At 36.8% G+C, this 12,195-nt stretch overlaps 2 protein-coding genes across 2 annotated transcripts; both read right to left on the reverse strand.

The window, feature by feature from the left end:
* Positions 1-8: 8 nt before the first annotated feature.
* Positions 9-1,815, reverse strand: LOC113493172. The gene is made up of 5 exons (XM_026871010.1): positions 1,523-1,815; positions 1,250-1,309; positions 802-891; positions 335-571; positions 9-139 (listed from the first exon to the last, which is right to left on the reverse strand). Exons 1-5 carry the CDS (start codon positions 1,574-1,576, stop codon positions 26-28), a joined length of 555 nt encoding a protein of 184 aa, XP_026726811.1. The 5' UTR covers positions 1,577-1,815; the 3' UTR covers positions 9-25.
* A 38-nt stretch (positions 1,816-1,853) lies between these two features.
* LOC113493589 (tetratricopeptide repeat protein 25-like) lies at positions 1,854-4,212 on the reverse strand. Its single transcript, XM_026871630.1, has 3 exons — positions 3,578-4,212; positions 3,055-3,315; positions 1,854-2,693 (listed from the first exon to the last, which is right to left on the reverse strand). The coding sequence occupies exons 1-3, from the start codon at positions 4,064-4,066 to the stop codon at positions 2,439-2,441; spliced, it is 1,005 nt and encodes a 334-aa protein (XP_026727431.1). The 5' UTR covers positions 4,067-4,212; the 3' UTR covers positions 1,854-2,438.
* Positions 4,213-12,195: the final 7,983 nt, after the last annotated feature.

Genomic DNA, 12,195 nt, shown 5'->3' on the forward strand with positions numbered 1-12,195 from the left:
TACTTAATAAATCAGAGCTTTTCTTTCATTGACACGGCGTAATCTTTTTAAGGTATTGTTTAAAAACTGGCTTACAGGTTGCCACGTTGGAAGATAATTTCTTGCAATATCTCGATCGTTGAATGAACTGTTGACATCCCTGTAAAAAAAATGCATGGTTAGTCTCGTCATGTGCCAATACTGGCAAAAAACCGATAACTGGCTTGGCGCATTAAAAACCAACGGCCAGGCTAACTTCAAACAATTCGAAAGTTAAAAAGTAAATGCTTAAGGAGGTCATAGCTTATGCTTTATTTTAAGGGCATTTTAAAATACTATTTAAATATCAACTTACAAACATGTATCCTATGAAAGCGCAGCTGTGGAACTTCATGACGTCACACTTCGGATCGACGGTACTGTATTGTCTGTACTTCATTTTCAAGCAGTTCTTCAAAACCTGACTATTTAGGTTCGTGGACTCTGGTTGGTTTGCGTTCAGATTCTTTATCAAAGCCCTCACTTTATTTTCATCGATCTGACCTTTGGTTAGGATTCCGTATTTCGCTGTGACGCACTCTGAGACGGCGCACTTGTCATATAAAAGAATATAAATGATAATCTAAGCCAGCGAATTGCAATCTAAACTATTCGGGACGCTACCCAAACGCATCAAAACATTCAAATCGGTCCAGCCGTTTAGGAGTTCAGTGACTTACAGAATTATACATAAAGTACAACTTGCAGGATTGCACTGGCTTATACTTTTAAGTAACAAATTGGACAAACGGCCATAAAATAAAAAAAGTTATTATCGCTTACCGTAAATCTTCTTGACTTGGTCTGTTTCTGGCAATCCCGAGTGATGTCGACGAATTCTTGCATAGGTGAGCAACAACTCCATTTCATTGCCTAAAAACATAACATGTTAACCATTTGAAGCCGTACGAATGTATCAATTACTCAGTTATCATATACTAGGTATCAGTTGAAAATGTTATCTGGCTACTATCACGGTTATCCAGACATGAAAGACCTGTGACGTACGGATGGACAAACGGAAAGAGCGGTGCCTCAGTAATAGGGGTCCACTTAGACTTAAACCCCTTTGAGGTACCACAGAACAATTGAACAATGTAAGATACAAAAGTAGGTATTTCCATTCATTCATCGGCCATTGTGAATAGCGGATTTGGGGCTCAGATTTGTCAGCAACCTGCAGGGATTATCTCTGGTTCTAGAATACAAGAAAAAAAGTAAATACACTTACGTCTGAACTAAACACAGCATCACAAGCTTCACTTTGTTCCTCTGTTAGACACGAAAATACCTAAAACGAATGAGGTAAATAAACAACACGCTTTAACTGATCCTGTTCGTATTTCAAAATTCTGTAACATGGAAACGGATGGCAAGTTCTTCGAGAAAGGCAAATTTTTCAAACAAAATTCTTTGTTTTTTTTTTATAAGAATCAATAAATTTTATAAACATGACTGGGGAATATAAAGGTAGGTTTAACCAAATTTTGTTTTACCATCTTACCATTGGTGTTTCCATAAATATAATTAAACAGAAAATGCAGGCGCGGTAATCCATTTTGCTTCGTTGCGCGTTTTATAGAATGTAACCATAACTACTCCTATTTATTATGTTAATGTCACGAAATAGATATAAAATACTTTTATAGTGTAAGTAAATTACTTTTAAACATCTTGTAATCAGTTTTGATGACTGTTCCCTTCAACTTCGTAGGTATTAAGTTAACGTATTTAAAAAAAATAATAGACGTTTCAGAAAACACAGCATAGAATTGTTTTTTAATCATACATTTTTGTTTTTTTTTAAAATTAAAAGCAATAAATTAGGTACAGTAAGGTACATTTTTGTTTAAAAATTAAAAACAATATACATATACCTAGGACCATAATTTTAGGATTTACTTCCTCTAAATACTCCCTTTGTTTAAGTATCTTCTTAAAAATCCTGCTGAGTTTTAAGACAAACACATATTATAAATATTAAAAAATGATATATTTTAACGGTAGGTATATTTGATTAGGTAAAGGTTATTTATTTTATTTAAAGAATAAGTTACAAAATCCGTGTATTATTATGTCTACCGCTACTCTCTAAGAAAATGAAAATCTAAATAAGCATTTTTAAAATTCATATAAACTTTTTTTTCTCTCTCTGCCTATCTTCTACGTCCTATTTAAGCTAGGTTGTAAGGACAAGGAGCCTTGCATATACTCGATACTAAAGATGCACACAATATTTTGTCAAAACTACTGAAGCTCCTTAGGTCTAAATAATCTAACTAGGTACAGCTTCCTTCCCACAACTGCAAATCTTTTCGATATACATATTATCCGGTAGGTTGCGCTGCCATCGCTATTTAACAAGTTTGATTTTAACGCTTGGAGCCCATCCAATTTGAATAATTGAAAATGATGATATTCTAGTCTCCTCCAGAAGTCTGTTGCTGCCTCCAAAACTCCTCTCGATTCTCCAAGAACCTGATAGCTTCTTCTGCTTGTTTCATTACCACGTCGTTCTTCTTGTCGGCAATGGCCAGATCTGGATTCTTCAACAAGTTTTCGAGGTAGATTTTATCCGAGTTCAGCTGACCTAAGACGGGTCTGGCCGATTTTGATCTTTTTTTTCCAGTTCTTTTCACAACTTTGACGGAACCGATCGTGTTCTCAATCGCCTCCTGAAAATGCGTTCGTAAAAAATAGAAAAACATTTATCTATTGTGTTAACCGCGTTTGTTGTTTTTGTAGTTTGGGTTTTATTCACACTAATATATTATAAATGCCAAAGTATTAGAGAGGAAGTTTGTTACCCTGTTCACGTCAAAGCGGGTGGTCCGGTGTTGATGAAACTTGGTATGGAGGTAGCTAATATATTGGATAAACACGTAGACTTTTATCAGACTTAAAAAGAGGGTTATAGTTTTGCAGCTGTAACCGACATTCAGGCGCTCGAACCCGCAAGCAACAGCTAGTAAGTTATTAAATTTGCTTCAATTAATGGTGTTGAAAAAAATGTCTGGAGATGACGATATAGCTCACCTGTGCCTTTTGTACGCCAAGTCTGAAGTCGTTCAAATCTGGTCTGGCCCTCAGTCCTCGATGGTAATGGACGAGGCTCATCTCGAACTCCCCGCAGTAGTACAGAGCTTCAGCCTTCCGAAGCAGTGCCTTCGCGTCCTTAGGGTCCAGCTTCAAGGCCGCCTCTGCATCAACCAGGGCTGAGCGAGGCTCTCCCAACAGCAGGAAGCACTTGCTACGCGCCACGTAAGCTGCCTTTTCATCAGGAGCTAGTTCGATGGCCTGAGAAAAAAACATTCCCTCAGCTATAGATTTTTTAACTGGCTACTTGTTAATTTTTCACACTATGTACATCAGGTAATACATATTTTGTTTTGAGAAACGTTGGGCTAAGTTGTGAGAAATTTAGATGTTTGAAGACGTATCTGCAAGTTTACCTAGCTTTGAAAATATGGTTAATCGATATTATACATAACATCGATGTGAACAATAAATTATCAGGTGTGGCACAGTAATCGAGTCCAAAACGCTTTTTTGTTTATACCTTACTAACGAATAAAACGGCAGTACGGTATCGTTCTCTCATCATTTCGGCTCTGGCCAGCGCCAGCAGCGTGCCAGCGTCGGCCTCAACAGGTAGCTGCAGCGCACTGCTCCGCTCCGCCTTGTCCTTCAAGTTGAGCGACTGCTTGATATCCTTGGAGCCCATCACTACAGCCGCCGCGCGGTCCTTGTCAGTATACAGCTCCTCCTCCCGCCGCCTTCTCTCACGTTTAGGCTTCCGTTTAAACTTCTTCTTCGGTTTAACAGACTCCTTCCTCTCTTTAATAGTAATCTTCTCATCTTCAACTTCAGGCTCGCGACCTTTCTCAGCGGACTGCGGAGCTCTCTTGCTGATCGACGCCTTTTGCACCGGAGTTTCTTCCTCCTCATCGGGCATGCCAACTCTAACGAAACTTTGTAAGAAATCCGCATCTTTCGCCTGTCCAAAAATGGACCTCGCTTGTGCTTTGGCGTTATCGAATATGTCCATCGCTGGACGTCGTAGTTGCGTACTTCACTGGTGGTTACGTAATCTGGAGGTGTGTGGATAAGCGTCAGTATCGACGCCCTGGCTGTCGTCGTCATGGTGACTCGATGTGTTTTCGCACCCACTTCTGACACACTAGTCGCGTATGGGCCGTTCCGCGAGGCGGCTGTGTCGCAACATGCGATTGTATGATTTTCTTTCTAGATACTTATTCTGCTTCGTATGACTACTATTACGCTGTTATTATGTCATTAAAATATACAAGCAACAATACTTTAGTTGCCATTCACATAGGCATCAATATTTTTGTATGTAGATACCTGAGTTTCTATTGCGAAGCTATTTAGGAACAATCATAATTAGCTACCTATGTTTCAATTAGATAGGTCGAGGCTATGCACCATTATGCGCAATGTAGCTATACGTATTATTAAAGTCTATTTCTGGAAACGGGTCAAAATATTTTAAAAAGAAAAACGACAATATAACTGTTTACCTTAGCTAGTGAAGCCAGCCCCCGGTCGTAGTTCCCATTTTTTATATGTCCTGTGGCCTCATCCCTGTGTTTCTTTGCCTCCACAGGATTAGTGATCGGCAGCTCTGGTTCTTTACCTCGCCCCATCTTAGAGTCCAAGAGTCAATCTGTATTCGAAAAAATTAACCCGAAGTTATTTTTAAGAAGTCGAAGACGAAGTCCCTGTCTCACATGAGTTTCACGAGATAATAATCGATTGTAGAATGACTCATGTTTTCTAAATACGGGTGTCGAACCCGTAGCATATCCCGCAGTAAGTACGGTGAACTCTACCAGCTACCTATCAGTGCAGTAAAAATGATCGATAAATCCAGCACCTGGGTATCGAACCCAGGTGGTCGTAGACCTCTATCCTCTATTACAATTTACCCTGTGCTTATTTGGTCTGTTTTTTAATTAGTCTGCCAAATTCTATACTCTCTACAAAAAGTTCTTACTCATGCTTTGTTATTGATAAGAACCGAGGGTTATTTTCATTTGCTTTATAATAGTTATATAAACTAATTGCAAATCCAATCTTTGCAATACTACTAAAACTACCCCACGCCAAATAAGTCTCAAATTACAAAAGGAACAATATTTTCCAAGCGTAAGCAAAACAAACCGGTATTGTTGCCAAAAATGATTAAAGTGCCCTTAAAGCACCTACAAATATTTTCCTTGAACCTTTAGCTGGGACTTAATGTATTAGACAAATGTTTACGCAGTCACCGACGGCAGACTATGACGGATGATGCCGCTGAGCCTCAGACGCTGTTGTCATAAATCTTTCTATTTTTACCCTCTATTTGTGTTCGTTCCTAATCAGATAATTTTTTGACGTTGGGCTTTAAAGTTTGCGGTATTAGTGAAAGCGATTTATAACTCTATATTTCCGCTATGTACAGGTTATTTAAATGTTTACCTTATTGTTTTCACGATGATACATGGCCATCATCATCCGTTTGCAATAATTTCAAAACCACAAAGTCACTAATTAATAGTGTTGCTAGAATGAGGAATCATACATTTATGTGTTTAAATCAAAACCTATGACAATATTTTTTTTTGTGCCACTTCACCACTACTTTATTAGACTACATTTTACGCACACCTAGAGCCAGCAAACTTCCATCTTCTATCATCAAAATACTCTTAAACCCGCTGTTTTCGTGGCCACACTACAAGCCACCGTTCAATTGGTATCGCTTCCGTGATGGCCGGCTATTTCTCTGCGCTTATCGCTACATCTGCCTTTCAATGTCATCATTGCCATTTGCCGACGTTATTTTGCTATGGGGTGCATTAATTTTACTTTTTACCGTCCGCAGCCGAATAAGTATTGGGTTTTATTTACGTTGAACGATAAATTATGTCTTTCGGTGACTGTTCTAGATTTATAATGATGAATATGTTTTGTTTTGTGGGTTATAAGTTTATCTATCATATTCCTAGGAAACCAAACACATACTAAATGAATGACCATCCTTTTCTGATTATAAGCATATACTTATTTAGTTATTTCTAAAGAAATGATAAAATGTTGACGAATTTGTTCATTACGGGTTTCCTTTCATAAACTGATGTCTCTTAAATATCTTTGTAAATACAAACATTCAATTAAAAGTAGAAACCTTGTACTAAGTAAGAATAGTTTAGAATAGAAAATTTTAAATTTGAAACACAAATCCGTTAACAAAAACCTTGGCATGATGCACCTCCCTAAATTTGAAGCAAATAAATAATCACTTTTTGTTACTTCGTTGAAGCAATTTACTTTTTCAAAGCGGCTTGGCGTGACTCCCACTTACCCATCAAGGGATCGCTACAGACCATTATGAACTTTTTGCAAAAGTAATATTTAAAATTCATTTCTTCATTCGTTTCACTGAACACTTCTGGGCTATTACCATAAGCTCTTAAAGCGACTGTTGTGGTTATGGGAGCAAGATGCCGCCATGCACGTTGTAGTGCACCGTGCCGCTTACACATTAGCGACAGTTCAGTATTAAGATGTCATAGTACAGGGGCTGAACTTGCATTCCGTTTGCTTTTGGTTTTTAAACTTTGCGAGTCGGTCTGCGTGGCTCTACTGACATTAATCAGGCAAGTTGGACAGTTTACTTCAAAACATCAGTTATCGTATACTTTTTGTAAAAATAAAGTAAATTGAGTACTTACTGTGAAATTAGTGAATCTTTAGTGTAGGTATAAGCAATTTGTGTATATCATAAAAAAATCTGGTAAGTCTGGTATTAAAAAGAGGCGATGACCTCTGAGTTTGTTTCGACGTTTCTTGTTGGGGTACCTATACAGTTAAAAAAGGTCGACTCCGGCTTGAAATAGATTAATTTTATCCTATTTGCAGAATAAACTATTTTAGTTGTAAATATTTTACTGAAATGATTTTTAATTAACCATTGCTCATAGATGCAAGATGCTTTCATCCTACAAGATATGATGGGTGATATTTAAAGGGCAACATGTCTTAGACAAACACTGAAAACCATTTTAAATTTTTATGCATATTTTGAGATAATCAGTTCAAAATACTATAAGAACGATAATCATAATGAATTCAACTAATACCAAACCAAGCTAAATTTATTGACAAATATACTCATAAGTATTCTCGTAAATAATAATTATACAGAGGTCCTACCATAAGAACGTTGTTTCGGGTGTGGAAGAGAGAGGCCGCCCTACGAAATGTAATGCCGTCTCGCTTTCAGGACTGCAAGTCATACTTCAAGAGGCTTTAGTAAGCTACCTGGCATTACTGTACCGTCATAACTTTGGCATCGGTTGGTTGCTCATTATCGTGGATATTATTCATGCAGGCTTGCCAGCCGGTTGCCAATGGTTGCTCACGACATGCCACATCATAATGCAGGGGTGGAAATGCAATCGGGTTTCAAATGATACCTTGTTGATAGATGGGTAATTAGTTCAATGATTTGTTTAAGTTTATTCAGTATTTGGGCTATTGCAGTCTGATAAAGTTATGTATCTAGCCTATTCTATACCTATATAGTATCTTGAAATTCGAAGTAAAAATAAATATCTTATTGTTTTCATTCGATCTAATGATATTTTACTGTCATAAAGTGTTAATGTAGTTGAAGTTGAGTATGAATTAATTATGTCTCGTAGCACGGCGTAGCGCGTAAAGGTATCTGGCGGTTACTACGAATTGGGGCCCAATTTAGTTCTAGTCTAGCTACTGAAAATGAATTACGTGTAAGAATACGAGGACGTAGTTATACAGAGGTAAAGAAAGAACGCTATAAAGGTAACTGTACGAGATGCCTATACATAAGATATCAAAGATTATAAAGGCAAATAGGTGTGATAGTTCGTTGTGTTAATAAGATGTACGAGGTTTAGTCTTAGCTGATAAAAATTGCCGTAATTGATTTCTTCTTCTTTTCATATGGTTGATGCATGATATCAGAGTTGTGACTGTTTTAGGTCGCTCTAACGTAAGGTTCCAAGTCGGACTCCCGATCAGAATAACCAAATCGGTTGGCTGACAAATAGATTTGCGTACTCACAAATTACTAACTAAAGTATGATACAGTCTAACTCGATCTTTATCTTTAGTATTTGTTATGGCGGGAACAGAAATATATCATCACTGAAAATTTCAAGTGGCTATAAAGGTTTATGCGATACACCCTAGTGACAGACGGACAGGCAACGGAATACCCAAATTATAGAGTTCTGTTTTTACCCTTTGGTCGCAAAACCCCTCAAAATTACAACATGAATTCCCTCCAATAATCTATTAAAATAAATCAAACAAAAACTGCAATGTTTATAAGTGGCAATACGTTATCAAATCATCGGAAATCTATGATCGTGAGCACGCGAGCCCACGATACGCTCGCTTTACGACCACAAAAATAATGAAATTAGCTATTATTTTGCCTGTAAACTGCTTAACGACTGCCCGGTCGAAACCGCGGATCGAACTAAATATCTTTCGTAGATAGGCATTGAATTTATAACCGAGTACCGAATGCTACAGCGTTTTGATTTGAATTGATAACGCGGTATCGGCGTATCGGTTGTGTTGCGTTTCGCCCGAAGCATGGCAAGTTTTGTAGGAGAATGGAGGTCATGTTACGAGTAATTTGAAAAGGTTTATAAAGATCACTAATTTACGAATTCTTTTAGAGTTAGGCCTATTGACATATGCATAATATATATCGTCCTACGTACATATACGGCTCAACTTCTTTTTTGCTAATACCTCTATACAGACAGATTTTATCATGAAAGTTCGTTCCTCCTCTGAACAAAATTTTTTATTTCAAATTACCTCTATCTCAGCAAAACGTACATACGTACGTATTTATAGCGCTTTAAATTCGTTATAAAGTTTTTGGCAATTAATTAATTGTGAACTTTTTTTCTACTCTTTATTTTGAATATTCTAGTTTTGACGAAGATCAGATAGTACTTACATACACTTTTCTTCTCTCAATCCGACCACAATTTCACCGCACATTAACTTAATTATTAATTAATGTTAAGTTCCATTACGAGCGCTCAATGTTCCCAGGTCGGAGGAACCACAGTCAGGCACAGTTACCACCAGACTGAGCCACTAGTTGATCGGGTTTCGACTTACCCCTAATGAAAGGGTTGTTTACAGGGCACGATATTCCGTGCGATACCGAATCCTACGATTTGTTTATGATTTTTCATTAAGGGAGACGAAAAAATCCAATACCTACGTTTTACATCTTTCAATTATGAAAACTTTAAATTTGGTATCATTTAACATTATTTGACACACCTAAACCGAATTGCTTATTATTCATTTTGTAGTAAAACAGGAGTCAGTGGAAAACCAGACATGATCAAAGCTACCGCACGTACAATCGTGGACATGTCCATGATATTTTCATTATTTACAGTTCCAATAACCCTATCTTGCGTAGATACTATAATAATAAACATCTATGGTGATCGATCGATCAGAGCGTCGGACAATGATTGTTGATATCACCATCCCCCATGACGAGAACCTCGTGAAAGCAGAAAAAGAAAAACAATTGAAATATTTGGATTTAGCTCACGAGGTTGTCGACTTGTGGGAGGTGGACTCGGCAATCATTGTCCCGATAGTCGTAAGTGCCAATGGTCAAGGGTTTGATTCAGAAAGCGGTACTTCTAGACACGGCGCGCATCGTGAGGAGGTTCCTCTCTCTGGAGCCCTGACCACCGGCAGCTTGGGCCCTATTCCCGTTGCCGGTTGGACACTATTTTTAAATATATGTTGTTTTTTTATATACCTGTATTTAAAAATGTAATTTATATGTTATTTAATTTAAATAAAGGAAATAATAACATCTGCCTATGTACGTCCCATTGTTAGGCAGTGGCATCTTCCCGTATGGGGAAGGCTTCAGCATTAATCACTGCAATTGCTAAGCGCGGGTTGGCGATTTTAAATTCCAATATTTTCAATGTTTCCTTCATGGTCTTGTTGTGGTCTCTTGGAATAATTTTATTAAGAACGTACAATAAACCTAAAATCATTTTCTCTCTTCGTGAGTTAACTAGTTTTACGATTAGTAGCAACTTCTAAAGGTAAAATGATAAAATGATTTAATAATATCGTCTTTTTCTGAACCTACTCTGAAATATGATTTGGACAATCAAAACTCAATTTATAAAGTTACCAAAAATGTCTTTGTTTACTTTTTTGTAACATTACAAGTTACCGGCTTACGTGTTTATTTCAATAAAGAAATGAGCAAGGGCACGCAACGTCAATAATGAAGACTGTAATTTGTTTCTATGGAATTTTCTTGTAAAAAGTTTCAGTTGAAGCGAATACAATTACGGGGAATCATCCTCTACTTATGACAACAAACTTTGTGCATTGTAGGAATAATTAGACCTACCTATTTACGGTGAGGAAGGTATTAAATAAATCTGTGCCTTATTAATACTTAGATTAGACAAGAGAATCGAATATCACGTAAAACATTTTCTTTGATTAGAAATGCTTTAATCGTAGACTTACAACAGACAGCGATAAGGTAAAAAAATCCGTCCAAGTGCCAGTTGGACTCGCGACACTGATGTTACCGCACCAATAAGCTGAAGAAATTAAAAAAAATGTTAATAATCAAAATGATCCTCCGTTTTCTTTATTTATTTTAAAGGCAACAGAAATTGGTCATACTAATTTATCAAATTTCCAACTGTCTACCTAATAAGTTTTATAGAGACACAGCTTTGTGCGAGACAGACAGATTCCGTTGTTACAATTTGGACACAAACCTCAAAAAAAAAAAATTAAACAAGGAGCAACGTAGAACTACAAAGTGCGCATCCTTACCAGAGGCATTGTGCGTTAAAAGTTCGTCCAAAATAAAAATGTAAACACGGAAGCGAAAAGCCGTATCATTAAGTATATTTATCGCTGATTAAAACCGTGCTATCCAATGTTAAAAAAGCTATAGATACTGAAAACTGCACTGACTGTCGTAACTTTCTATTTATTTCAAAACAATTTTAAGGATACCGTCATTGTGGAACTTAAAGCTTAAGGAATAATGTTCATTTTCTTTTGTATTGTGAGTTATCTAAGTTTGTAAAATAATTTCTTGTCACCGCGCTTGATGCACGCAAGCGCGACATAATAAAGTTAATCAGTGGGTCGCGAAGATTGGCGTTTTAACTTAATGATAGGTCCGTGCGACGGAAGGTGAAAAATACGAACAAACAAAGGTATTTTTACTTCCTGGTTGGGGTTTGGTGAAAGCGATCACGGTTTTATTTTTGTATTCGACGTAGGACGCGGTTTAATTGGTGACCAAATGTACACCCCTGTATAATGTTATAAGTACCTACAATACAATTATGCACTTACTAAATAGTCGGCTATCGCCCTATACTGTCAAATAAATATCAGCTGGCTTTTGTACGGAAGCTCCAATAGTTTGTTCGTGTATTTATACACCACCACAATACCGAAATTTCAAATATTTGTACTTGGACTTTTCCTACACAATTTCAGAATGAGATCATTTGATCTAAGCAATCATGCCATTTTTGAGTATCTAAGCATGTCGAATTTGCTAAAAGAAGGAAATCATTCAATTTCTACCTAAGTAAAGCAATGTAATTTTGCTTTTTCCACGATTGAAAATCATCTAAAATAGATCAAATATTCTTTGTCCCTCTAAAATATTTAAAACCTGCCTTGAGGTGAGAAAATAAAAAACTTTTCGATTTCTACTGTTATTTATTTGACACACATCAATACAATAATATAGATATGCACATTCATCTACTTGTAGAGTCTAAACAATACAAAATAACACGCAAGTCTTAACTAGGAAGAGATTGAGCTGATTGTAGATACAACAACTAACGATTAAAACAAATAAATATAGAAAATACATACTCATATAAATTACAAATAAATGAATAATATGTTGACTTGGTGGTAAGATGAGCTAACTAGAAACTGTACTTGTAACTTTTGTAGAAGGATTCATTATAAACTGATACAATGGTTTCGACTAGTTTCGTTGCTCATGATTAAGGACTTCGGTTGGGTCCTAAACTAGTCGGACATTACAGATGAATGTCG

The sequence above is a fragment of the Trichoplusia ni genome, chromosome 4 (assembly GCF_003590095.1).
Source record: "Trichoplusia ni isolate ovarian cell line Hi5 chromosome 4, tn1, whole genome shotgun sequence".
NCBI lineage: Eukaryota > Metazoa > Arthropoda > Insecta > Lepidoptera > Noctuidae > Trichoplusia > Trichoplusia ni.

Excerpts from the sequence above, each read along its gene's own strand:
- LOC113493172 (XM_026871010.1), bottom strand. The coding sequence starts at position 1,576 with ATGGATTACCGCGCCTGCATTTTCTGTTTAATTATATTTATGGAAACA. Across the intron at positions 572-801 it reads CCAAGTCAAGAAGATTTACG|TGCGCCGTCTCAGAGTGCGT; the intron begins GTAAGCGATAAT and ends TTATATGACAAG. Across the intron at positions 140-334 it reads CTTTCATAGGATACATGTTT|GGATGTCAACAGTTCATTCA; the intron begins GTAAGTTGATAT and ends TTTTTTTTACAG.
- LOC113493589 (XM_026871630.1), bottom strand. The coding sequence starts at position 4,066 with ATGGACATATTCGATAACGCCAAAGCACAAGCGAGGTCCATTTTTGGA. Across the intron at positions 3,316-3,577 it reads CCGTTTTATTCGTTAGTAAG|GCCATCGAACTAGCTCCTGA; the intron begins GTATAAACAAAA and ends TTTTTTTCTCAG. Across the intron at positions 2,694-3,054 it reads TTGGCGTACAAAAGGCACAG|GAGGCGATTGAGAACACGAT; the intron begins GTGAGCTATATC and ends ACGCATTTTCAG.